At 43.5% G+C, this 27,827-nt stretch overlaps 1 protein-coding gene across 1 annotated transcript; it reads right to left on the reverse strand.

The window, feature by feature from the left end:
* Positions 1–9,168: 9,168 nt before the first annotated feature.
* On the reverse strand, positions 9,169–26,305 carry SCGN (secretagogin, EF-hand calcium binding protein). Its single transcript, XM_015855220.2, is given in 12 exon segments — positions 9,169–9,921; positions 10,347–10,415; positions 10,987–11,046; positions 11,155–11,200; positions 11,861–11,916; positions 19,558–19,635; positions 20,148–20,204; positions 20,942–21,031; positions 21,418–21,482; positions 21,485–21,509; positions 25,777–25,847; positions 26,149–26,305. Coding segments are annotated over 12 exon segments (819 nt in total). The 5' UTR covers positions 26,222–26,305; the 3' UTR covers positions 9,169–9,792.
* Positions 26,306–27,827: the final 1,522 nt, after the last annotated feature.

Below are 27,827 nucleotides of genomic sequence, written 5' to 3' on the forward strand. Positions count from 1 at the left end.
GCGACCAGTCACAAGCAAATGAGGCTTAGGACAGCGTGTGTCAGTCCCCACCTGCAAGTCAGGCTGACCCGCATGGGGTGTTCTGCTGTGTGCCGTAGGGTGAAAGCACAACTGGCAGATTGTACTGTAGTCAAACTCATGCAAACTTCACTCCTGGCAATGCCACGTTGCAGAGGAATCTTCCCAGTCTGCTCTTAGTAGCAAGTGTGTTGCTGGTGAAGCAGAGGCTAACACAAGCTTAATCTGGCATCTGTGCAAAATCTCCCATTTGTGCATGAAATGAGCATTTCCTTGACTGCTGTGAGGCAATCACACCCGATTTTCTGATCTGTGGCTTCTAAAACTTGCTTGCATGAAGAATCGTAGGGGCGAGGGAGCTCTGACAAGCAGGCAGAAGCTGCTGTGGGACCCAGAACTGAAAGGCACTGGGAAAGCAACAACTACACCGAAGCATTCTGAAAGAACATGAAGCTTAAGAGAAACAGCACGATCATTAACTATTAGCACAACTGGTCAAAAGCATGAAGGGAAGGAAATAGGGAGTCATTTAATTTTGTTGATTCTCAGATATAACGTAGATCATTTAGAGTTAATTTCATTTAATGTTAATTTTAATTATCTCCCATCTGTTGCAGAAATGTAACCTGTGAACTCTAGCTGCTTTTCCCAGTAGTCAATTATCTCAGTTACTGAACCCCACAACCCCACACCATGGCAGAACTAATTGCTCCCAGTGGAAGGGCTTGGTGAGGGGATAAGCCGTAGCAGACATTGGTTGCATTGCACAGTCACAGGACATGTAGTTTCTCTGCTGACAAGAAGGAAATAGTGCCTACGTAGATCAGGCAAAGCTGTAATTTCCTCTAACATTGGCCCATGTACAATTTTATGCAGAAATGAAAATGCGAAAATATTTCCGCAAGTTCTGGATGAAATATAGAAGAGCTTCAGCCACAGGTCTCAGCTGTTTCTTTTCATGTTACAGTTACAGCTGGCTGAAGTCTACTTATTACACTTGCTTGAGGTAAGTGAGTTGAGACTGTGAAATAGTACACCCTGGAAAGCTGCCCAAGGGACTCAAATAAGTCATGTAAAGATGCAGTCATGTTTTTCAGAACTGGTATTATGCACTAGAAAGGCCTTTACATGCATGTGATATTGTCATTTACAACAACGTCAGCAGAACCGAGATCTGGATGCTCCAAGTACTCTCAACACAACTCTAAAATGGAAGGTGTGGTAATTTTAGACAAGTCACATATTTCCTTCTTTCAAAGAACTCAGTTTATTGTAACAATCCTTCCTAAAAACACACATACATGACACTTTTTACTTAGTGTTTAGGTTTAAAAGTCTCAAAGAGTAGCGTTAAGCTAGGAAGGAACTAATGAATGGTGCAGTGATACCCACGATGGTTTTTCGTAGCTGTGTGAATTTGAAAAGAGAGAATGAAATGTTAGCTCCACTCTCATGCACTGTATTTTATACCACACTCATTTTCCTAAGTGTGGGTGCCCACAGCAGGTTTGCACAGCCTTTGGACGAAAGGCTTTTGACATTTAAAACTTTTCCATTTCTTCCTAAACTGAAATCTAACCCTGACAGGCCCATGGGCTAAATTAATTCCTTAAGCCCTCTGCCCAATGATAAAAGTTATCTGAAGCAGAAAATGGAAATGTACAACACACTTTACAAAGCTGACCAAAGATCCCAAGGGAAGAACTGAATCAATCAGAGCAAATGATCTGCTCCCATGGGTGGAGAAAGTGGATATTTTAATCTCATAAATTATTCACCACCAATTATTTGTAAGAAGTCTTTCATGTCCTGGAGATTGAGAGGCCTATCTATGCCTATTAAAATAAGCAGACATTCCTATTATTTTTCTACAAATGATGAGTTTGCAATGATGATGTATCGAAAGTGCTGGTGGAGGAGCCTCCCTAGGCTTGGAACTGATGGCTGCTCTGTGATCTTTCCCTAGCAAAGCTCAGAAGAAATAAACAGTCTGGTAAGAAACCAATGGCCTTCAATTTAAAAGAAGGGATGCTAGACAATCCCCTGAAGAAGATGAGCTCCTGAAGAAGATGAGCTCCTGCTATACTTTTCATCATACTACTATGTCATCATCCAGTGTAAGATCACACATGCACACAGAGGATACTAGCACAAGGCATTTCTTTTTTCCGTTCTTCCAGCAGGGCATGAAACATCTTAGCCACTGACCGACCTATCAGTCCTTTCACAGAAATGAGAAGATTTGGGGGACTCTTCATTTTCTTTGATTTTGCCAAACCATTAATCACAGCTCAGGAAGAGCAGCAACTGCCTTAATATGGGAAGGGCTCCCCAAAGCCAACTGTTGCACTTATGGTTCTTTAACTTGTTTAGAAAAGGAGTTTATATGCCAGGCTAGTAGATTTGTGGTGCCAGTTATGGATTTGAAGCTGGATTTCCCCTCAGTTAACATTAACAAGCATGCATGGGTAGAAATGACAACAGAATATGACCTGGGAAATATATCCATAGTGTCTGACTGGGCAGCCTGAAGAGCTAAGGGTAAATTAACCAGCTTGCTGCTAGAACTGTCCACAGATGACCTTGATGACGTCTGGGAACTGGCTGGGATCATCTGTGTCACTTTGTATGGAGCAGTCATGCATAGAATATCATTCTGGATGAAACACTCTGTGCAGAACTGACATCTAAAAGCACTGTTATGTCCATCTCCCAACTTATTTCCTGAACCAATCTGCGTTTGCAGTGATGATTCTGTTGGTCAGCTGCAGCTGGCATGAGCAACATTCAGCACGCACAGCCCAGACTGAATCCCAATTTCCTGGAGATGGCATTAGGCATGGGGAGACTTTGGACTCGTTAAGCAGAACAGCAGGAAATCAGGAAAGCTGAGGGAAGTGCATCTGCAAAGCTGAAGAGAAGCATCAAATTGCTGATGCAGGAGAAGCTAAGGCAACTGGAGATGTTGCCAGACAGGAAAAGAATGAGTGAAAGGACACAAAGTCCCCAAAACAAAGCAGCTGTTAACCTGTAGATTCTGAGGGGCTTCTAAACACCTCGCCACAAAACCTTATTTACAGCCCCCAACTTACAGTGTCCCACTATGATATGGTGCCTAGTGTTGTCTTGAGTTGGCATGCTGCTGCCTTTTCTTTCTCCTCTCACCCATCTGTTTGCATTTCTGTTCCCACAGAGGAACAGAAGGATGTTAAGGAAGGCTTGGGCCAGTGAGAACCAGCTGGATTTGATTTCTTCTGGCAGTTAACTGGCTTCTATGTTGTGTGTTGCTAGCTCTTCCTACTTTCACCAGGTTCAAGATGTGGGGAATAGCCTCCAGCTCTCAGAGACTGAAAGAGACTGGAAGAGAGTCTCAGCTTCCTGGAAAAACAATAAAAGCAGCAATAAGCAGATCTAGTGCTTTTCATTGCAAAGCACAGCTTGCAGATGTGGCTGTCTAGATACTGCAGAGCCAGAGGGCACATAAGAAAAAATCTTCCATAAAAAGGAAGAGCAAGGCATCTTTATGAAAGGAGAGGAATAAACAGAGATTGCATGAGTTTTAAAGACAGCTTCTTGATCTTGTGTGGCCTCATTCATAGCTGCTTGCCAGGTTTGGCTGCAGCACTTCTGGATCCCACCAGCAGGAGAGCGGAAATGGTGGCTGGGGAAAAGCAAGCTAAATAGCACAGGCATCAAGCAGGGAAGAGGCAGAGCACATGCTGTAATTTACTGGAACCTAAAAATAACACCTTCAAGGGACTTATAAAATTAGGCGATTTCTAGCTTTTAAAAATCCAAACACAGCCAGCTGAATGTCATTAATGGCGAATCAGTTGGATCTTTTACACTGTTTAGATGTAAAAAGAAATCCTCTTTGAGAAGATACCATGACTGTAATACATGGAGATAGTTAAAGAAATTATAAAAGATCTCTAGATACTATCCTGCAATTGTTCCAGTCACTAAGGCCCTTGTAGCATGACATGCTTAGTAGTTGTTTATGACTTGTAATAACAATGCAAGTATCCATTGATTTGTTTATAATTTTCCACACAGCCCAAACTCAATCCTAATGACCAGGAAATGTCCTGGACTCATACTCATTTTCCTGTACACATTTACTTATCAGGAAAGAGGAAACAGTTGCCTTAGACTACCTCATTAATTAAGTCGTAGGCAATTAAGTTGTTGTCGACAACCTGGCAAGCACTGCACATCATTGGAGCCATTGCGTGCGTGTTCTCTGCCTACAGGAAGATGATGGGTCAGCCCAGGCCTCACATGTCCTCATGGCTCTGCAGAAGCTCACATGAGGGCATCCCTGAGGCATCCCTGGGGCAGTAGGAGCTGGACTTCTTAGATTCATCCTCACTCCTGCTGGTGTGAGAAGCCCTGTCAGGCTGTAAGCTCCTAGTTTTCATCCTCTGAACCCATTTCCTAAGGATTAACAGCAGTAAATTAAAACTGTTTGGCTACACCAAAGTTAGACATGCACTAGCCAAACTGATGGCAATCTGTTTAAACAGCAATCTGAATGGGATTTTTTGGGCGTATTTTTTTTCTCTGTCTTCTTTGCAAGGAAGAAGGAATAATGTCTCAAACAAGAATTTGCAGGGAAGGAAAAATGCCAGCATGCTTTCCTTAGCAACTGCAAGAAACTGTGATGATTTAGCTGCATACATGGCTATCCTACATAGGCCCAGCTCACTTGGAGCCAGCTGAGGGCAGTGTCTGGACTGCTTTGGCAGCCTCATGCATTTTCTACCTCCACAGTCACGTTAAATCTGTGGTTCCTTCAGATTCCTTCATCTGTGACCCATTTCTCTCACTTTAAGCTCTAGTGCTGATAATTTTACAAAGCATGTAGAGTTGGTACAAATACTGATAAGAGACCTTCTTCTGGATTGAAAATTATTTTAGGGCTTCAGTCCTGTGCATCCCTTAATAGCATTAATTTATTGCTGCCCACCTGTAGCTGCCTTGAGCTCCTTCCCCTGGCTTCATTTTCATGTTCTGCTGCAGAAGGATGTCAAAGAGGCTGGGGTGTTCTCTGCAGGCGGCTTTCACTCTGAGTGTGGGAACCAGCCCTTAAGAAAGCAGCTTCAGCTCTCCTTTATTTGGAAACTTGATGACCATTATTTTAAATATACTCCTTGAAAGTACAATTCCAAACCAAGACTGTGGCGATGCAGGGCAGAGCAGGGACACCAAACCAAGCCTGGGGCAGATGTTGATGATCCAGGCTGTGTTACCTAATAATAATAGCTTTTGCAGGCCAAAATGAAGCATGTGGTGACTCCACCAAATCCAATTTAATTCATTTTTTTCTTGAACAGATCATATAAAGAGATGCCAGATGAGAAAAAAAGAAAAAAGAAAAAAAGAGAAAATAGAGAAAATCTTACTTCTGTTATGTTTTTCCTTTCCTCTGGCCACTGTTGGCACAGAATCCTCTGGCAGCCAACTAGCCCATCATTGCATCCCCTGGGGAGCACACCCCTGCCAAAGGATTGAAGGTTTGGCACCAGATTACAGCTGGCACCAAAGACTGATATATCTGTGAGCAATTAACATGGAAACTTCCTTGTCAATGGGATGGGGCTGTGAGGTGCTGCCATTTACCAGTGCTGTACTATGGTGCCAAACTTTCTTCTTGGGGAGAGGCATCTGCTCTGCTTCTTCCATTGCCCATGCAATCTTTCTCATACTGCAGCAAGGCAGGGAAAAGCTTTTTGAGAGAATATCAGATTTGGCTTCTACCCCTGGGACTGAGCAGAAGCTCTCTGCAGGTGTCCCTTTTTGTTAGACATGAGGTTCCTTCATTTTCTCTTGTAATGGTTGTAACTGGCACAGTTTTATTCCTCCTTTTCCCAAGTGCGAGTGTTCCTTGACACAGTAGGCAGTTCCCGGTGGGATTAATGAAAATATAAGTGCAACCAACAGCCAAAACCTGGGGTATTTTCCTTGTCAATCAGGGTAGCAGCAATGACAGTCACAGTTGCCCTACCCCATGTAATTACCCAGTGATGCCTGGTTTAATGTTTCACTACATAATAGCAACATTCTGTTTCAAATCAGATTAATGTAAGGGTTACCCAGCCATTCAAAGAGATAATAGCTGTAATCTAGGCCTTTTTCATGATAGGTTACCATTGTAACGTGACAGATGATTTCATGACAGTCTTGTTGGCTACATTAGACACAATTATTTCATTAATATTGACACTTTCCTCTTGCCATACCAACAGAAAAGCAGACTGATCAAAATACTGTGCTCGTTTCCTCTTCTCTCAGCCCTGCTTTTGGGTTTATGTTTAATTCTTAGCTCTGAATAAGGACAAAATGCAGTTTCCATAAGGCATGTGGGCAGCTTCACCTATGTTGTTTAAAACCATGCGGTGAGAACAAAGAGAGAGAATTGATTAACTGAAAAATGGAAAGTAGAGCACTGATGAAACTTAAACAATATGCACTGTAGACACCTGCTCTGGTTCCAGATACAGCATCAATGATGTGAGACTGCTGAAGTGTGTTCAGGCTGGGGGATGAGGTGAACATTCATGTTGGGGTTTGTTATTCTGGGAATAAAATTGCACAGATCACAGGACAAGATGGGATGTGAGCAATCTGCAGCTGTGAGTCTGCTCTGCAAAACTGAGCATCTCCAATGGCAGAGCCGCACAAGGATGGCTTGGCAGGCAGTTTGTTAAGGTTCAGTGACACGAGAAAAGATTGTGTCTCTATAACATCATTTCCAGGGAAATCAATGGAATTAAGTGAGGGATGGATTTGAATTTAAAAGCCCAGTAAATGGTCATTTTCCCCAGTATGAGTTCTACACGGTCAGCTGAAGCTGTCAGAGACATCATCTCCTGACTAAGTTGTCATGACAAGTCATCCAGAACGAAGCTATATCAGGTGCTGAAAATGAGAAGGGTCGAGGTGAGCGGGGAGCGTGACGGGACAATCTCCAATACCTCACAGCTGAAAGGAGGTGAGGGAACAGCCAGGCTACGCTGAGGAAATTCACACTTTGATTTCCAGGTTCAGCTGTTTGCCAATTAAACAAGCAAGTGGCAAAAAAAAAAAATATTGAAACGACAGATTTGGGAGTTCAGTGTGCACTGACCGCTATGCTTGTCTCAGCTAAATGTCTCTTGGAAATATGCCTATTAACTATGATGGTATAAGCCAGCTGAAATTGATTTCAGTGAATTTGCATACTATGAAGAAACAGAAAGCTGTGGATCCTTGAGTCCCAGTTTTCAAGAGGAAAACATGAAAATGCCAAGGGAAAAGATCTTGGCAAGCACTTGCGCTCACTTTCATTTATTAAATTCTTCTTGCCAAGATGCAAGCTCCTAAATACTATGATACGGCAGAATTCTGTTGGCAGAGGTGGTAAAGATTAAACAGCACAAAACCTTCCTTGCGTATCGTCAATATATTTACAGCGCTGCAGGCATCATGGCCTGTAGATGCTTTTGGTTTTGTAAGCAATGTGTTTTAGTATAATTAATGCAAATGTAACCATTCAAATGTGAAACAGTATCTGATATTTTGGTGCATAAGGAAATCCAGACAGAATATAGCAGTATTATTTGAATTTACAAAATTGCCACAAGCTATGTTTCATCAAAATGTATTACCTGCCCATGTGTCCGTATTACTTCTGAAGGGAGCAATCACTGGTTACCACATCCAAGCCTGAGATGGGAGGGTCATCTACATTGTTCATTACTGAAGTGAAAATTATAATTTATAAAGAAAAAACAAAACAAAACCCATTACTAAAAGCAAGAAATGCTTCTTTTTCTCCATGGGCAGCTTTAAATGCCTCCCTCCTTTGATAACATTGACTTTCAGGGCCTAGAGGGTTACAAGGCTATGACTTGTTAATGATTGCCTTGCTGACCCACCACACTGCTGACATTATGTGTGGTTTATGGGGAACCTGTAGCTCACTGTAGCCACAAGTGGCTCTGGACCATGTGAAAAGCAAAAGATTTTGGTAAAGATGCACTGCTATATACTGATATGATGATGCTGATAATGAGTGTCTGATAAGCAGTGGTACATGGGACTTTTTGCTTTTAGATTCCTCACCGTTCTTGCTCTTCCCTTTAGGAATGCAAGTGTCAGGGAGTAAAGGCACATCCCTGATGGCATGCGGAGCTCTTGCTTAAGGTTTTCTGGACCACTGTGAACCTCTGTTATTGCAGCTGTGACTTGATTTGCTGCCAAAAAAAAAAAATCAGTTAGGAGCTTAAAGCCCTGATTCAGTGCTGTGTTTAAACGCACTTAGCACTTTACCTATGAGCTTATCATCACTGTAAATGGAAAATGAGCATCACCCAGATGTTGTGAGTGTTCTGTAGCGCTGTATTGAACCAGTATCTCTATACGTGTTCACTGAAGGCAATCTCTGACTGGTTTTTTCAAAGCAGACTATAAAGGGAGTGCTTTATTAAGCTGTTATGCATGGAAATAAACTTGTAGTGTCACGTATGGGACTCTCACCTGCAGGAGACATAAATGCTGAAGTGTGGAAGCTTTGCTGATGACCATTCCCCATAATCTCTCTTTGGAAATGAAGGAAGGATTACTTGGGTGTGATAGTGGAGATGTGGCACTTGCTGAATGTGCAGTGATATACACGGGGATAAATAACACAAATAATGGTGATGCCATTGAGTTTCAGGACTATATTAATGGCCTGGGAGTGATGGGAGCCTTTAAGTTCAACAAAGCTTGCAACAGTTCTCTAACTTGCATGGATTTTAAAAAATACACACATGCTTGTGAGCTTTTCTTTAATTAGGTTCCTGTCCTTCCAAGTTTGCAATTTATGTAAACTTTGTATGTGACTCCGGTTTGATTTTGTCTGAAGGAAGGGCTTCCTTCAGAAGTGACGTTACTCTGTGGCTTCGTCCTCCAGGCAATATTAATTTATGTTACATGTGGTTTCCCCATGGAAAGAACTTAGTATGTTTCGTTTGCTGTCAGAATTAAGAACCACAGCTGATAGGCATCATAAAGCCTCTTGCAATTTGATGGCTTTTATATAATATGGCTATCGTACATGGTCTATCTGTCTGCAGCAGATGGCTTTCCACGAGCAACACATAAACTCCAATCTTACAGATTTGCTGTAACTGCCATTTTTTTTTCTTTTATTATTTCTGCACAAATACACCCATCCAACATTTCAATGGCACAAACAAAGCTCAGTGCTCACCAAAGTAATGACTTCACACATAAGGCAACCATCAGAATCACAGAGCAGCAGTAGCCCACGAGCATCAACACTGGGAGATGCTTTTCTCTACTCTAGCAGATGGGCAGGGCACTGTTTCACTGTTTCACGGGGGTAGGAATAGGTGAGCAGCCCTTATTCTGAGCAAATAGAGTGCTTGTGGGCACAGATGGTGCTGGAGGGGGCCCACAGGCTGTGGCACCTATTGAACACCCATCAACACTTGTCACAGAATCACAGAGCCACAGAATCACAGAATAACTGAGGCAGGCAGGGACCTCTGCAGGCATCAGACCCCATTCCCTCTCCAGCAGGGCCACCAAGAGAAGGGTGCAAGGCCCGTGACCAGGCAGCTTCTGGAGATACCAAGGTATTTATAAACATTGATAAGACTGTCTGCCCCTTCACACAAATGCCCCCCTGCCCACCACCCACCTGCTTGCACAGCACGGGCACACTTCTACCAGGAGCAGCAGGCAACCTCACATGGGAAACACAGCCACAAGCACCACCAACAGCTACGGGTTCATTTTAAGCCCAAGACACAAGGCCAGTTCTGACTTTTGAATTTTTCCATCCCTGTTCACATCGCAGTGGTTGAGCAGAATCTGACGGAATTTGTCCAGGTCCACCCCACTGATGCTGGGCTGCAGGGGAAAGAGAAAACACTGCTGAGAGGGAAATACTCTTTTCCAGCTTATTCAACACCTTTCAGCTATTTTAGCCTAAATATTAAAACATTCAGGGAAAAAATGTATGTGAGTGGGTAGACCAAGTGGTGACTAAATGTTTGTGATGCTATAACATCTGCCCAGCTCAGAGCATGAAATAGAATGGACTTAAATACAGCTGCTGAGTCAGGTTGTATTAATTTGTCAGATAGAATTTCTGTGATGTGGTGAATTGCTCTATGCTGTATATGCTGAGGCAATGACATTCGTTTCTGTCTGTGATTGACATTAAATTAGACTCTATGTTCCCACTCTTGCTCTGCTTCCATATCTTTATCAGAATGAGGACTTTCCTCTTGGACATAAAGGGTATTAATAAAAATTAAAAGACATGCAGATACCTTGACCAGTTCCATCATGTCTTTGACAAACCCGTCCACTTCTGGGCCTTCAAGCGCTCCCGTTTTACTCTGACAGATGGAAGAAACATCAAAAGTCACAGAAGACACAGCAGTATTTGCTAGTCAGTAGATCCACCTATTCACTAAGCCCAATAGCACTACAATCTTTTCCTTTTTCCTAGACCATCTCTTCCCCTTAAGTGGCAGCGATGTCTCCCACTGTTCCGTGAGGCTTGCTGGTCACCATACCACTCCACTGTGGGAATGACAGAAGTGGCACAGATTGCTGTTTTCTAACCAATACTTGGGCAGTTCTGTCCATCCTGGGCGAGATTTAGAATAACTCTTTGTTAAGCACTGAAAGGGGTGACGATATGGGTCTCAGACTTCTGAAGAACTACAGCTATAGCACCATCCTCTCTACAGCCCATGTGTCTCCTATACAGAGATATTGCTGATGCAGAAGTACTGGCCATGGCAGTGGAAAAAGTGAAAATGTATCCTTTGCCATAAGGTCCCTGAGCACTGCCCACCTCTATTCCCACCTTCACATGGGCACTACTGACCCATGGGCTCTGGCACTGGCATATATTTAATCTGTGTCATGTAGAGACCACAAAGGTATGTCACTGGGACTCACAACATCGTAGTGTGCAAAGATCTTCTCGAAATCTCTCCTCCTTTCCTCTGTGCTGCAAGCCTGCATGCAGGGAGAGTGAGTGAATGAGAAAGGAAAAAATAGATTCAGGTTTTAGTGTATGTTATCTTATCTGAGGGGAATGGGAGGAAGGCATCAAGAAATACTTACATCCATTTTAAATTGAAGAAGGAAATTTTCCTGGAGGGCCAGAATCCTGAAGAGAGAGATTTAAATTAAGATCTTGACACTCTGTCATCTACATGCATCATGCTCTGAACTATCCCAGTTTGTAAAGGGTGTTGTGCTGCATTACAGGAAATAGTAATCAGTCAGTGTTTTCTTCATGAATCATTGTTGGCTGGAAAAGGAAAGGATGAAATAATGCTGGCTTGAGAGCTGAGGGCAGTGCCTCTGCCTCTCATCCCCCAGACTGGTACTGTAAGAAAGTTGTACCCATGCAATTAAAGTCCCACCTGAATGTGCATACATTACATATACAGGCATGGTCTCTAGCTGTATATGGTGCCAAACAAAAAGCTTCAGCTGTCAAGGACAAAAAAGGGACAGAGACTAAACTACCATTTTCATCTATAAGCATCTTCCTGCTGTGTCTCCCAGTTCTCTCCTGCCAACGTGGCCAAGCACATTGGCAGTGCCGCCTTGGCTCTTCAACCATATCACAATGGTAACCATGCATTAGAGAATCAGGATGCCTGATTTTATTCAGGGGATTCAGGTAGCCTGATTCAGGGAGCCTGATTTTATTTAGGATACAAATGCATGTCTCCAGAGATATATTATTGCTGAAAGTCATCACTTTGCCTGGATGTGTCATTAAAAGCTGAAAAACTGCATCAATGTCATTGAAGCCTACCTTGCCAGGTCATTCAGGTCCAGACGTCCATCCTTGTTTTTGTCAAAGATTTTCATCTAAAAGTCAGGAAAATAGGGTTGCTATGAAATAGACAGGCAGGTGAGAAGATATATATATATAAAAGGCTGGCAGACATTTTGCTGTGCCCTGTGACCTGGTAGGCAGGTATACAGCAATATCCTCTCTGTGTTGGCTTTCTGGCACTGAGAAGCTTATATGGATGACAGAAGTCCCGTACTGAGATCACTGGAAAAATAATGCCCTGAAATCAATACAGATGTTGGCCACAACAGGACAAGACTGAAGGCAGGGTTAGGAGCTGCTCACACTGTGCCACTAAGGGGAGAAATGTCCTTGCAATGATGGCTCCCCACAGCCATCAGAGAAAAAAAGGCTAAACTTTCAGTTCTTTACTGATAAAAAAGTTATTCTGCAGGCGATAGAATGCAGTTTCTTTTCCAATGAAACAGATCTTATCCCCTTTATCATAAAAAAAAAAAAAAAAAAAAAAAAAAAAAGGAAAAAAGGGTAAATAAGCACCCTAGTGTAGCTATATATTTTTTACTTGGGACGCCCAAGTGCCCCACTGCCCTGTATCTTCTGTATGGGTAGGATAGTAATGGGTACTATGTATTTTCTTGGTTTAAATGTCTCAAATGTCTCAAGTACCTGTGAGAGGCTGAAGAGCATTGTGAACTGTTAACAAAGCAGGCTAGATTAGAGGTGATTGTTTAGTTGTGAAAGCCTTTCTGCCTCGTTATCAATTTTCTGACCTAGTGATTTTCAACTTTATCCATTTCTGAACCCCTCACTATTTTCCAGCAGCAGCGCAGATCTCATCAAAATGAATTTAAATGTAAAGATAATACATTCTTCAGTGGAACACTTAATGAAAAGAAACATCCACAGTCAATTTTGCTCTATCTTTGAGCTTAACATTGTACTTTCAGTGGTTTACTACCTCTACTTATATCAGCTCCCCTCTCTGACATCTCTCACTCAGCTCTTCCATTGAAAGACCAAGAGAAAATCTTTACATTTTCAAATTCTGGGGTTTTTATTTGTTGTTTTTGTTTTTCCCGACAGAGGTATCTTGGAAGAAACAAATTCAAACCTTTGTGATTTTTTGATTTCTCATCCCAATCAACAGAGAAAAAAGAAAGTCCTGCAGGAAGAACTATTCTGGGTTAATTCTTGCATCTTGGATTCCACATGAAAGGTGGAAAACATGTGGCAAAGATGGAATACTGTTCTCTGAATTAGTTCAGGTACCACAGCTAATAAGATAGACCTAATCCTATTATTTGGACAACTGTAGCTCATGCATACACACTACTGGCAATCTTGGGATAGAAAAGCCTGGGGAAATGCATGTTAATTAAGCTTTCAGATTTCAAGCACACAATTGCTTGATCTGATCTGTTATTTGTGTGCATAAGTAATCGAGGAATGACAGAGGGTACCCACCCCATATGATGAGGCACAAATAATGGGAGAAGAAGATATTTGAAATTGTTACGAGATTGTTTCTAATTTAATCTTTTGCCTTCACACACCATCTTGATAGATTTAACTTGATGGATTTTCAGTTTACACTCTTGGAAGGTATATTTACGCTGCCAGGCTGATATGGAACATCTCAGTGTGGTTAAGGATAAGGTCTGGCATGTTTAAACAGCAGACAATTTTATTAAAAGCTTTGTTGCATCCAGCAGTATGCTTCATAAAATGATGCATTTGTCTTACTGTCAAGCTACCCAATATTTTAAAGTGTTTGCACAAATTAATTCACTGACATTTTAATGGCAGCACACCAAGGAAGTGTTAGTTCTGTTTGTCTGAATTTAATGCGCATACTCTGAGGCAGACAGAGCATAACTGAGAGCTGGTTTTGCAAAACAAGAGTTGTTACAAGGTACATTTTAAGTGCAAACTCAAAACTGCAATTGGCTTTGAATTCAGCGAAGGAAATATCTCTGCTTTCTCAATCAGGTGTTGTAAAGAAGGCCACTGAGACACCAAGATATGACAAACACACTCATGCTTTCAAGAGCCCTGTAAAATTATGAATTGGAATTATTTTCTGTGACAGGGATAAAGAGAGAAGTAAATAAGCAAAAGAAATAGGTTTGTGATCAGCAGAACTACTAGGGCCTGCTTCCAAATGCTTTCCTGTTCCTTCTCTGATGTGTAATGAAGTGTGTCATCCCTGGAGGGAATACGGAGTTGTTTCCTGCCTGCCCAGCTGCCCTCACAACATGTATGTCTGGACCACCTATATGATGTCAGCTATGACTAATATAGCTGAGGAGTACAGCAGGTACTGAAGGTATATAAACAGTGACATGAGTTCTGTTCTTTAGAAGTGAAGTTTGAGCTGAAATGCAATTTTCTGCTTCTGCTGGCTTATGTCACAGCATGTGCTGTGCAAAACTGGAGACGACAGAACAACTGGGATTAAGTCTAGAAGTGACATGGGGCCAGACTTCCCTCCGTGGCAATAATGAGCTGTGTAGGAGCTGTCTTACTACGCACAATAAGGCAGCCTTTCAGCAGTGAGAGGAATCACAGTGATCCAGGGCCACAAGAAAGCTCTCAGAGAGGTTGGCTCTCATGGCAGTGGCTGGGGTTAGGAGTGCTGATGGCTGATGCCAACTCTCCTGCAATGAACACGGACACCTACAGCTACATCATGTTTCTCAGAGCCCTGTCCAGCCTGACCTTGAGTGTCTCCAGGGATGGAGACCCTCAAACCCTCACCAGCCTTACTGTAAAAAACGCCTTCATTACATCCAATTTAAACCTCCCCTATTCCACCCAATATAAAACAAAGGCAGAGCACAATTAATTCCTATGGATACAGACCACCTTCGGAGAGAAATAAGCCTGTTTCCCTTCATCCTGAGAAGACCAAGAGCCCTCACCTAGCCAGAAGCAGTTCGTGTGTGAAGTCAGTGACTGCTCAAGATATGCAGCTCCATACCCAGAAATTCTGCTGATAAGCAGTTAAACAGTGACAGTGTTACAGCTGGGAAGACTGCTCTATTGACTTCTCTGGAGAAAAGATTAATCCTCAGCCATATCTATACACTAATTTCCATCAAAGGCTGTATTTAGTGACCAATGTTTACTGGACTGATATTCACCACACTTACATTACTGTTTCCCCTGAAATTCAGTGTGTATTCTACTTTATGGTTTTTATCTTATACATTTTGCTAAATACAATAATTCTCAAATTAAAGAAGTTTATTTCGCCCAGTCCGATATTACCAGTGCAAAAAGAATGTACTTATGCCCTATGAGTGACAGCTACAGTGCTATATACAACATAATTTGCTGAAGTTTGCCTCAGAATTGAGCTTTCCCTGCAGGTAGCTTGCAGACATTGGGATTACAAGCCAGAAGTAGCACGCTGCTATCTGAGAAACTACGAACCATCAGTGGTTCTGTGAACAAGGTGATTATACATGCCAAGATGCAAGAGCTGAGTGAGAATTTTGTTACTGCAGAAGACAAGAGATCAATACTAACCTTCATCAGAAATTATGGTGACATCTGTTTTAGTCTTAGGCATTTACAGTGCTCTGCTTAAGTACACAACTATGTGCATACACATGTACAGAAGCTGTCACTTGTGACAAAATCCTGGCGAATGCAAGGATGAGCTGGATATTCATGGGCAGTAAACTTCCCCAGGATCATGGGGAAGGTTGTTAATGCTACCGTAATCCTTCCATTCACTTTTTTTTCTGTGATGAAGCAGTAATGGAACAACTTTTCATTTCTCCATTTTGTGTTGCTTTAAGAAGGGAGCACATTCTCATCATGCTGTGAAAAACTGCGCCCAGCTTTCAACTATGCCCCGCTTGTCTCCCACAGTACAGTACCTCTGGGACAGCTTCTCATTGCTCAGAGAGGCTAAAAGCAATATAAAGATCTGTTTCTGCCTCCAAGCACCTGCTCCATGCTCACAGCTCTCAGTCTGGAAGTCTGTGGTTTGTCTCTTCTAGAAGAAGACAAATGCACATACTATTTTCAAGGATTCAGAACATCACATCACTATCTGCTCATGCAGGCATGAATGTAAATAAATATTAATACACCCTTAATGACTACTAATACAAGCATATATGCATATACAGGCACAAAATCTAACTCAAATCTTGTAAAGGGGCTTCCACAGCACAGAACTCCTGTTTTAATTCCCTCATCAAGAGTCTTGAGCACTCAAATGTTCTTCTCTCTCATCTTTTCCCAGTGACTTAGAAGCTGCTACAGTTAGAATCATAGAATTGCTCAGGTTGGAAAAGACCTGGAAAGATGATCTCTAAGGTCCCTTCCAACCCGCACGAAACTATGAAACTATGAAACCTTCAAGATCATAAATTCCAACCTCAACCTAACCATGCAACCCTAACTCCAACAACCTTCCCCTACATCATGTCCCTGAGCACCACATCCAAATGGTTTTTAAACACATCCAGGGATGGTGACTTGACAACATCCCTGGGGAGCCTACTCCAGTGTTTAACCACCCTTTCTGTAAATAAGTCTTTCCTGATATCCAAACTAAACTTACCCTGGCACCACTTAAATTTAACAATCTCATGGGGATTGTGCAGTTCCAACACATTCCCTACCTCATTTCTTTCCAAGTGTTTATCACTCATCCATCCCCAGTCTATATGTGTTCTCTGAAGAAAGGATGTCAAGGTCATTAGGCAATAGAATAGTCTGAGTACAAATGGCTTCTAAGCAACTCAATAAAACAATATTCCTTTCTGCAACAACCAATATAAGCTCGTTAAAAGTGGGAAAGAGCCTCAAGTAATGGTGAAGCAGAGCAGAAAGATTATCTCTGTTTTCTCCTCTGTCTCACTTGAAACAGCTGAAAATGAGGAGTTGAGAGATGTATTTATACATAGGAATATGTAACTATATGTAAAATATAAATCTAGGATGATATAAAACTATAAATATGTATGACAGAGTGTGTGCATGTCACATCTCTTCAGGTATTTGCTGTGCTATGTTTGACCCAGATCAGAGAAAGGAGGGTACTTCTTTGAGGCATTTTTGGTGTTTCTGGCTCTTCAAAGGAACACAAAGGAGCAATGCTTCCAAAAGGAATGCTGTATCTCTCTTTCCAGCTTTCTCAGTTGTTATTTATTCATTGATTCATTTATTTTATATACTGTATAATCATTCATAACAGCATAAGCAAACTGGAAATGGTTGACATACCCTGTCCATTTACCTCCCACAAGCTAAAGCTGCAAATATCCAGCAAGGAATTCTAAGATTTTATTCTTTCATGCCTGGGCTATCTTCTTTAAGATTATAGTTTCAGTCTTTTCCCCTTTATCCCTGTCTCCAAAAACCTCTAGGGTCCACTTGGTGTACCAGTATCTACCAGTATGCAGCCAGCTGTGGAGTGCACAAAGAAGAGGACAGAGATCTGTAAATGCCTGTGGAGACAGATGGGATTACAGCTCCTTGGGACACAGCTTCTTTTGACCAAATGTTATTACAGAGGCATGTAAAAGCCCTGAGCAGAATGGCTGGGCCACTATCAGAGACCCTGTAGATGAGCACAGTAGAAACAGGTCTGCGTCCAGTAGAACTTGTGCTCTAAAAAAGGGTGGAAGCAAAGATATAAGGGAAAGAAATAGAACAATTTGCATTCTGCAGTAAAGGAATCAGTGCTGCTGATTACTAAAGATGCAATTGAAAGTCTGCAAAAGTCTCAGGAATTAAATATAAAGCCCCTGCTTTGTGTCAAAGTATCTGATGGTTGCATTCACCCTGTTTTCCCAGGCAGCTGGGATAGTGGCAGAGTCCCACCAGGACTTCCCTGCTCCACACAGAAAGCAGGGAGAGAAAGCAGGGCTCTCTCATTGCTCTGAACCTTGGCATTACACCTTTGATCTGAGTAGCTAAAGTCACTTTTTCTTCTTTTTTTTAATCTTTTTTGTTTGTTTGTTTTCATTTTCCCCCCTTTTAATGCACTGATAAAACATAAGAGTGCATTTTTTCTTCCTTCTCTGTAGTTTCGCACTACTGCGATCTACGGAGTGCATCCACTTCTATACATGTGCTGTCCATGTGGGAGCTCTTCGCCGTGATGCCCAGAACTCATATCCTGCATTTCAGTACAGGATATCACAACACCTTAAGTTATGATTTCACATCCTACTGTACTACTTGGGATCACATCCTACTTGGGATCAGGTGTGTTTGTAAGCATCCCTGATCTTGACTTTCTACCAAAGAATTTTAGTCCACAGATTACCCCAGACATAGGAGTCATTCTGTTTTCCAGAACAAAACTCGTTCTGCAGCATAGAGACTAAACTACCTCTTCAAAGACACAAACAAAGCCAATCAGTAAAAACCAGGAGAATAGAAACCAGACCTCCTGGCTGTCAGCCCTGTGCTGCATTACCACACCACATTTCTTCCCAGCCACATTGCTATCTTGCTGCACTGAGGTGGTAGAAATCATAGATCCTTTTTGAGAAATTACTGGAAAGGGAAAAAGTTGGATGAAATGAGGTGCGTAATATCTACAAGCTTCAGACTGCCTGTTCCTCAGCAGCACCAGGTCAGAGATGAGCCGCTGGCTAAGGGAATCTCAATGGGGCAACTTAAAAGCTATTTGCTACCTGCAAACACTGCTGGAAAGATTTTGTTCTGGCTGCAGCTTCTGGGTTTTTATTGTTTTCAAGCTCTTCCAGATGGAAAATAACTTCTGTAGACTGCTTTCCTCTCCCTTAACTGTCCTATAAACATGAAAAGATGCACATGCTTTGGTACACCATTAGGTAAAGTTTCTCACTTTGCTGTAAGGAGTCACATTTTTAGTCACAGATGCTTGCATGCAAGCATAGCTATGGTACTGCAAAATACATGGGCAGCTCCTCATTTGCTTGTATACCAAGCTGTACCATAGGTGAAAACATACATAGATTTTGCGCCAAAAAGCAAGACAGTTCCATCTGAAAATCATTTAGAAAATTGCAACAATAGATGTCTTCTGGTGGAACTGAAATGATAGCCTTGATAACAGCATCAGAAATGGGCCTTTTTTCTTTTCTTCTTTCTTGTTTTCAGATAGTTAGATATAATAAGTCGTTCCAAAAATGAGGTGACTGATGCTAAACTTATGCCAAATATTATGTTGCTGATGATTGCAGGATAAAAGCTCCATTGTGAGAGGGCAGGGGAAGAATTGAAGCCTGTGAGTCTTGAGATTCCCAGCCCTTCAGGGAAGCAGCAGAGAGCCAGCAGGGCTCTCTGGATTTTGCAGAGAAGTGAAAGACGCCAGCATCTCTGAGGACCAAAAGGATTTGCTAGGAGGAAACAGGGGAGGCAGTTGGATGGAGTCCTGGCTGAAGATGAAGAAGAATGCACCTCACTTATTGATTCAAATAGGTTTAGGGCTCAGTTTGCTGTGGCCCAAAGTCAGGCTGCTTTCTCATAATGAGCACTTTGACTCAAAGCTGAAACTCTGTTCACAGCTGATGTCCAGCACGGTGCAAAGCAGCAGCTGTGTGCTGTCTAGTTTCCCATAGGGAAATCTTGGAAAAGAAGCACCTTTTGAGAGAGCCTCTATGGCATCAAATACTGAGACCCTGAGGGTGGTTTTTAGGCAGCACTATAACCTAAACAATATTATTGATCTCTTTGCTTACCATTGTATCAGTGTACTCTTCCAGCTTTACTTCAGTAACCACCTTGTTATGCTGCAAGAAAAGATCTCGCAGGAAATCCTGCAGCCAGGAAAGAGTCAAATGTTATGCTTTAGAGAAATTCAAAAAGAAACAGCATGAAAATAGACCCAAATTCAGCAGTCACGTGAACCAATTAGCACCCAGGCCTTCAATTTCACCTAAAGTTCATACTGGAACATATTTTTGCAAATAAATCAGAAAATAATCAAATTGTCCCCAAGTGAACGTACTGGAATCTGCTGTAATGGAATAGTTCAGCCACAAAATACACAAGAGTCCCACAGTGTTTGCTAACTGACATCTCAGATCAAAATAGGCAGGGCAAGGGGGCAGTGGATGGGATGGCAGAGCTTCCTTCCACCCACTGTGGTCCCTGCAGCTATGCCAGAAAGCTGGAGAGTGCCCAGCCCCTAAAACTGGCTGTGAATGAGCTCGAAGTGCCATTTGTCATCAAACAAAAAGGCAGCTAATTGTTAAAGGCGACGGATAGGCTCCTGTTGACATCTGTGAGCTGTAGATCAAACTGAAAGACACGGGTTAGAACAACTTACTTTGAGCTCTCCAGCTGAAATAAATCCACTGCTATCAGCATCGTAACTGCGCCAGATCTGGATGGGGATAGATTGATATGTCTGTAAATGTTGCCATTAATCACTCACACAGGAGACAGATTGTAAAGATGTGGATCAGAACTTCCCTAATGAGCAGCTAGCTGTTGTGTTATCCAGCATTTCATTTATTGTGGACAAAATAAAATAAACTTTCCACACAATGGCAATTACTCTCATTTGGATGCTGTATGTGTGACATGCTGCAGTCACATATTTAATGCAGACATGCATTCTATAAAAGGAAGAAAAGACTGAGAAACTGGCCACATTTCTTACCTAATTTGTACATGCAACTTCTCAAAGTGGTTACTGCCCTGAGTGCAGGCCAGTATGCAGCTGGCCATTGATCTGCAGAAGCCCTGAGCTTGGATGTGAACTAAGAACTGCAATCAGTTTTAGAAAAGCCAAAACTTTCATCTGAAGCAGCTTGCAGAGAAAAAAGGAGTTTATATTTTACATCTGTCTCTGTACCTATCCTGCCAAAGGTAAGTTTCTCAGTGTCCTTGAATAGGGCAGGGATGTGTCTGTATGCCTTCACAGCCCAGGCTAACTCATCAGCATCAGCTCAGGACTGTGCTTAAATGGTGGCTGGTCAGCCCTCCTGGTCTTCACTCTGCTGGGTGCACAGCTTCAGATTTATCAGGGCAGGATTTATCAGTGGTACGGAGTAGGTGCTACAGAAAAGGTTTGGGGTAATTCATGTGCAAGGCAATGAGGAAGGCAGAAATACAGACCCGCATGAACTCCACACTGTTGTCCAAGGGAGTCTCCCGTCGGAAAAGTAGCAGGAAGTTTTCATCATCTGGCAAGATCATACTTGCAAGCTGAAAAACACACATACCAACCCCAGAATTGTGTCTGCAAACTGAAACAAACTGGGGAAGGGAAGGGACGGGACGGGACGGGACGGGAAGGGAAGGGAAGGGACGGGAAGGGAAGGAAGGGAAAGGGAAGGGAAGGGGGAAGGGAAGGGAAGGGAAGGGAGGGAAGGGAAGCTCAATGGCTGCAGACACTATGGAAATACTGGCTTGGCATGTAGTTGCTATGGAATGAAGCCCAGACCAAGAAATCTGGTGGATGTAGTACTCCATGACTACACCTCCTCCCACCTTAGACTCTATCTCCCATATCTGCCAAGTCTGCTCTAGTCCCATCCTCCTTCTATCTGTAAAAAATAAAAACAAACAACATCTGCGTTGGGGAAAGATACCTCTTGGATTTGCAAGCGGCCATCTGTGGTGACATCATAGGTAGACATGAACTGCTCCTTCATCTCTGAACTTCTTCTTCTGTGATGGTGTCCTGCCATAGGGAAAATAGCACATATAAGAATGCTGAGGGCAGTAGGAGAGTGCCCAGTGGAAGTCTGCCTCAGATAACCACCAGGAAAACAGCATCCTACAGCCAAGGGCTAATGCTTACATAAACATAAACATATCACATATGAAACACAAAAGCTAGTGACAACTGCTAAGAAATTTTACTTTCAAAGAATGAAAGAGTTGTAAAAGATGATGCACAAACAGGCTTTCCCAAGATACACACTCAAGACAAAATTATCTTTCCCTTCTTCCTTCTTCCTCTTCCTTCCTTCCCTTTCCTTCCTTCTTCCTTCCTTCCTTCCTTCCTTCCTTCCTTCCTTCCTTTCCTTCTCCTTCCTTCTTCTTCCTTCCTCCCTTCCTCCCTTCCTTCCTTCTTCTTTCTTTCTTCCTTCCTTCCTTGCCTCCCTTGCCTCCCTCCTTCTTCTCTTCTGTCCTCCCTTCCTTCTTTCCTCCCTTCCTTTCCTTCCTTCCTTCTTCCCCCTTCTTCCTTCCTTCCTTCCTTCCTTCCTTCCTTCCTTCCTTCCTTCCTTCTTCTTCTCTTCCTTCCTCCTTCTTCCTTCCTCCTTCCTTTCTTCCTTCCTTCTTCTTCCTTCCTTCCTTCCTTCCTTCCTTCCACCTGTAACTATTATCTCTCTCTCCAACTAAATGTTGAGGCATGCAGGAAAACCTAAGCCAAACACAGCCTGGTTGCACATGCCTCAGGCTCACACTCCATTTATCCAGTCCTCTATGGATTATAAGGGTATAAGGAAAGAATCCAGTCATGAGCACACCACTCTGTATAAGGGTATAAGGAAAGAATCCAGTCATGAGCACACCACTCTGTACTGAGAAGCAGCTGGACTGTCATTGAGCACAAACCTTTTCCTGGACCACACAATGGCACACAAGCAGCAGCTAAGTTTTAAGCCTCTCTCCCTCCTTCAGAAGTGCTCACTGCTTGGACTAAGATCTTGCAGACTTTTTAGCATCTAGATAAAATGATTCTGTAAAGATCCAAGCAAATGCTATGGCATTTGTGGGGAGGCTCTTCACAGGATGCAAGTTGTAGCTCCCGATTTTCCCTGCTGCATGCACTTCCATGAGTTTCTGGAGGTGCTGTGACTTTGTTCATAGGTATCTCAGAGTCAAGCAGTGAATTTCTTGCTATGGATGCTTTTCCACAGGGTTTTGCAGGGAAAAGCTTCTGTAATTCAAACTGCCGTAACAAATGAATTTTCTGCTTTCTCCTTTCCAAGTCCAGTATTCATCTTTGCTTTTGTGGAAACCTGTTAGAAATACTTTGCATCACAAAGGTAATTTGGATTTTAATCCCCATTGTAATAAAGGAAATAACATGTTTGTTTGTTTTTTAATCTGTGCAGCATTTAATTTCTTGGTCATGGTTGGTTATGATTTCTTGGTCATTCTTGGAAACCCAGCTGTAATCTGCCTTCTTCGTTAACCTATTCCTTACACACTGCTGTACTCTTGCCCCACTATTTATGTATCCCTAGGAATGCTTTCCCTCCATCTATGCTGCCCATGGGGCCACTGTGCCTGCACAGACATGAGCCTTCCCAGAGTCTCCTGGGCCAGCCCTGCCCACTGAGCTGCAGAGCTGCTGCTGAAGGATTTGGCCATGTGCTTTAGTATGGGTTTACTACAGTCCTGTACGCTACAGTAGATGAGCCCCTATGCCATCATTGCTTGCTTTTTAACTCATTTATTTTGTTTTAGCTCCCACCAGTACATATGTAGGAAATACTTCTTTCACACAAAAGACATCAGTGTTGAACTAAGGCCACTGTAGCCAGGAACCTGGCCTGCAGCACTGGCTCTCTTGGCTGGGTGGTACAGCACAGTGGCAGCCTGCTTTGGCCAACACTTTGGTGACTGAACTTTATTTGAGCACCTACCTGTTGCATCCTGACCACATCCTGTCTGAATGCTAAGCTAAAGACATAATCTAGACAGACAATACACTGCGTGAGGCTGAAATGCAAGAGAGAGGCAGCTCATCTTCCTTGGAAGCAGAAATCAAAGGCAAATCCTTTATAGCTTTTCAGCTGAGCTCCTGGAGATTAACTTCAGTCCCTCCAGCCATAACCACCCAGGTAGTCTGAGGGAAGGGGGATTGCAGGGAAACTAATACCTGTCTTACCCGAACACATTTGCACTTCAAAGGTTTTCACACATGGCCTCTAACACACATACAGTTGGGTGAGGGCAAATTACTTCTGTCTGAATGGCTGCTGTTCCCAAACCTCCACCTAATTTTGCTTGAATTTAAACTAAGTGAAATGTCTTTCTGTGAAAGAAAGCTTCAAGTGCAATGGTAATGTACAATTCCTTTTGTATCTGCACAGATATCACTGATTTTGTAAAAATTTTCAGTGAAAGACCAATCCAGAATATACAGCCTTTCATCTAGAAACCTCCTCTTGTCTAATTATCATCAGAATATAGATAGAGCACCAAGAAAACAAATTCCATGTCGAAAGAAAGCTCAGTTTTCACTGCAGTGTAACAGGTTTACAGATGGAAAGGGGTTCGTAATGTAGAAGAAAGAAGTTTATAAGCAAGTAGGAGCACAGTGGTCAGAGAGAAGTTACGACAGAGACAATCACTGAAGATGTAGGATGGCAGCTGCTCAGAATGTTGTGTGGTGTTGGGCTGAATTGCCCTGATGCTGACCCATATACTTCATACTGTCAGCTCACTTCTTCACAGAAGCCTCTCCATCTGATGGAGAAGTGACACCAACCGCAGCCCACCAGTGTTATAAATCCACTGTATTTCACTGAAGCCTTCTGTAAATGCAATGCACCCTTGGAAGACAAATGCTTTCTCTTAGAACTGCCCCTTGCTGAGGGAGGAGAGCCAGAAAGCAGCACCTGGGATCTGGGTCTGTTTATTATAAAGTTGAAAAGCGTTGGCACAACTCAGGTCTACCTCAACGTTTTCCCTTCCCCTACTGTTTCCCTATGGAGGCATTGCCTCAGCGTCCCTCTCTGGATGGATTTCCATGTTTCCATCCCTATGAAATCTGACTCCCAGTTTGCAGTGGCCCTGCTGTGCTTTGTTTTCCCAGCTGCTCCCAACCCATGCCCTGGCATTCAGTGTCAGCTGGGGATGCTGCAGAGCTGCTGGAAAGAAAAACAGAGCTGAAGGAGTACAGTGGTCATTAACTGAAATAACAGCTTAGGGAGAGCAGGCTGGAAAAATGTAATTATGAGACCATTTGCTATTCAAGCAGAGACAACTTCCAGAGCTGATAGCATTATTTATCACTCATTGAGCACTTCAGACGTAGCCACTAATTAATCCTTGAGACACATCTGGAAGTCCCACCAGCACACATTGTTGTACAGACATGTCAGGAACACAGAGAAGAAAAAAGTGTCAAAGGGAGCACTGAAGTCAGCAGTGCTCAGTGCCAGCTCCCTGCTTGCGTCGCCAATGTTATTATCCTGCTGTGCGGGGTGAAAAGCCCACCTGCACTGTTGCACAAACACACCGTACAAAGAGGATGGGGAATTTTGCTCTGCCCAGCACTGCAGGTTATCTCACATTCAGGGAGCAGGCTGCTCTGGTGCTGCCAGTCCCCAAGGGCTGGTTGTTTCTTCACTCCTTTTGTGTTAAGCTTTTACCGTTCAAGGCCAAACTCAGACAGAAGATGAGAGCAAGGCACAAGGTTTGAATGTGCTGGTTTGGGCTGGAGTTATCTGAGTGTGGCTTATTTTGGAATTTCGTGGCATTCTTCTTAGAGGTATTTAGCTGGTAGCACCAACACCTAGCTCAGTATAACAAGTTCATGCTGATAGCAACAAGGCTACAAAAACTGCTCTAAGGTACTGTCTTTTTTTTTTTGGCACACCCTTTCTTTCCCTATGGAAGATGCTTCTTCCTTTCCTCTCACCATCTGGCTGTGGGCCACAGAGTGAAAACCAGGGGAGAAAACAAGAAACTCAAGAGCCAAGTGTTGAACCTTATGAGCAACACCATGAACTAGTATAGGGCCACTTTCAGCAACACAGAAATATTCTCCCAAGCCTTATTTCAAATTAATGACCTTACAGCAACAGCAGATGTCGGACCGGCACCAAATGTTCGAGCAGCTGGTGCTAACACACTTGTTGCCACACCTGCCTCATGCACCTGGTTGCTAAGAGCTCTGCCATTAGGCACTGATAGGGAAGCAATAAATACAAATATTTCCAGCATAACAACCTTTTAAGCAGGACTCTGTGCACAGAGGTACTTACGTCTGGCCTCAGTTTCTCCAGGAGATGATGGAAAAAGTTGTCAAGCTCCTTCCCTTCGATGTAGCCGTTGTCTAAAGGCAAGCGGGACATCAAGGACAGGCATTATGGGCTGAGCACAGGGGCTGCAGCAGCCCATCTGCCTACTCTGGCAGCCCATAACTCGAATCCCCTCATTGCCATTTGGTACTTTTCCATGGGGCGGTGGGAACTCAAGAGAAGGAATGGGAAAGGCAAACTCAACGTTTGGGAACGACGGGGAAAAAGAAGGAAGCCCCGAAACACCGGCAGGACCCCACTCATGCGAGAACCCACCCTTAGGTGCCCCCACCAGGCAGCGCTCCCCCCGTGCCCTCCACTCTTCCCCCTACTTGCCGTCGGCATCGAAGCGGCGCCAGGCGCCCAGGAATGCGGCCGCGTCCAGGCGCAGCACCGCGCCGCTCTCCATGGTCCTGCAGCTGGCGGCACGGCCCGCGCAAAAGCCGCGCAAAAGCCGCGCAAAAGCCGCGCACGCACTGCCGCCCGCCCGCCCGCAGCCGCGGCTTTGAAAACGGCGGCCCCGCCCCGGGGGCGGCCCCGTGGGGAGCGGGGGGAGGCTGAGGACCCGCGTGTGGCCCCTTCTCACTTCCCCCCTGCTGCCGCAGCACAGCGTCAATGCGTGGGTGTTGGCAGGAGGGGCTGCCCAAGGAGGGGGGCAGTGCTTGGGACAGGCTTGAAAATTCAGGAGTGATGTTTAGAGGGAAAAAAGTTTGGTAACATTTGTGACTCTCCCGCTCCTCCACGCCAACTACAGAGAGGGTTTCATGCTGGAACGGAGAACTACAGTTTCACCCACAGTGCAAAGCAAAAAGAATGGTGGTGCTAGGGGTCTGAGTGCAACAGCAAGGGTGGTGTTCATACCATGGGCCCACCTGGGGCTGCTATGCATGCTTGGGCACCTTTCAACAAGAAGGACACTGAGGCCTCAAGAGTGTGTCCAGAGACTTCTATTTGATCTGAAAACACAGAAACAAACAGCATACAAATCAACTAGAAGTTGCATTTTGCTGAGATCAGGTCGGGGCTGCACAATCCAATCTTAGAGAGCACAGAGACACTGAGACCACCTTACATCCTTCACCAGAGGGTGGTGAGCATGGAATGGGATGTCCAGGGCAGTGGGCACAGCCACCAGTGCTGGAGTTCAAGGAGCATTTGGACACTGCTCTCAGACATAGGGTTTGAATTTTGGGTAGTCCTGTGTGGAGACAGGAACTGGACTTGATGACAGTGCAGCTAATCTTCACCTCTGCTGGAAAGACACCAGGATGTCTGTAGGATACAAAGGGGAAAAAAATCAGAGGTCAAGATCTCCTGCTCCACATGCATTGGCTATGCTTTTGCTCCCCCCAAAACCTGCCCCCAACAAACACCATAGACACTGGGAGAACACTGCAATGGGCTTAGATGACAACTAAGTATGGGGAACATACATTTTGGTTCCTTAATAGCATGAGCAAGTACTCAAATGTCCTTCTGAAACGTCATTGGGTCCTTTTCAATACAGACCGCACAGAAATGGTTCATGGTATTATCTATTTAACAAAGCAGTATTGATTAAACTCCATAAAAGATGAAATTTTGTGTAGTAAACATGGGTTTAGGCTCCTCCAGATACCTTAAGTTACTCAACAAAACATGAATTAAAAAAAGCTGGTGGTCAAAGCGAGCTATATATACTGGTTTGACAGGGCACTGTGTGAGGTATAGCGAGCTTGGGGAGCTCATTGAACTCTGGATCCATCTCTATGAGTATCAGATGAGTAGCACGAGGAACGCGCCTTCCACATGTGCAGCTCATGGCCAACACAGGCATAGCTCTGCCATATGGGGTTAAATAGGGGTTAAAGGAAGGTGGTATTTTAAGAAGTGGGGAATGTCCCTGATGTGCTCAGACAAGGCTTTGTACTGTGAGGGAATGCGTGAGGTAGGAGATCTCAAACCCTTGTTTTGGAAAGCAGAAAATGGAAAGAAAAAAAGAAGGCAATTGAATTCTTTCTGTTCATTGCATTGTA

The sequence above is a fragment of the Coturnix japonica genome, chromosome 2 (genome assembly GCF_001577835.2).
Source record: "Coturnix japonica isolate 7356 chromosome 2, Coturnix japonica 2.1, whole genome shotgun sequence".
NCBI lineage: Eukaryota > Metazoa > Chordata > Aves > Galliformes > Phasianidae > Coturnix > Coturnix japonica.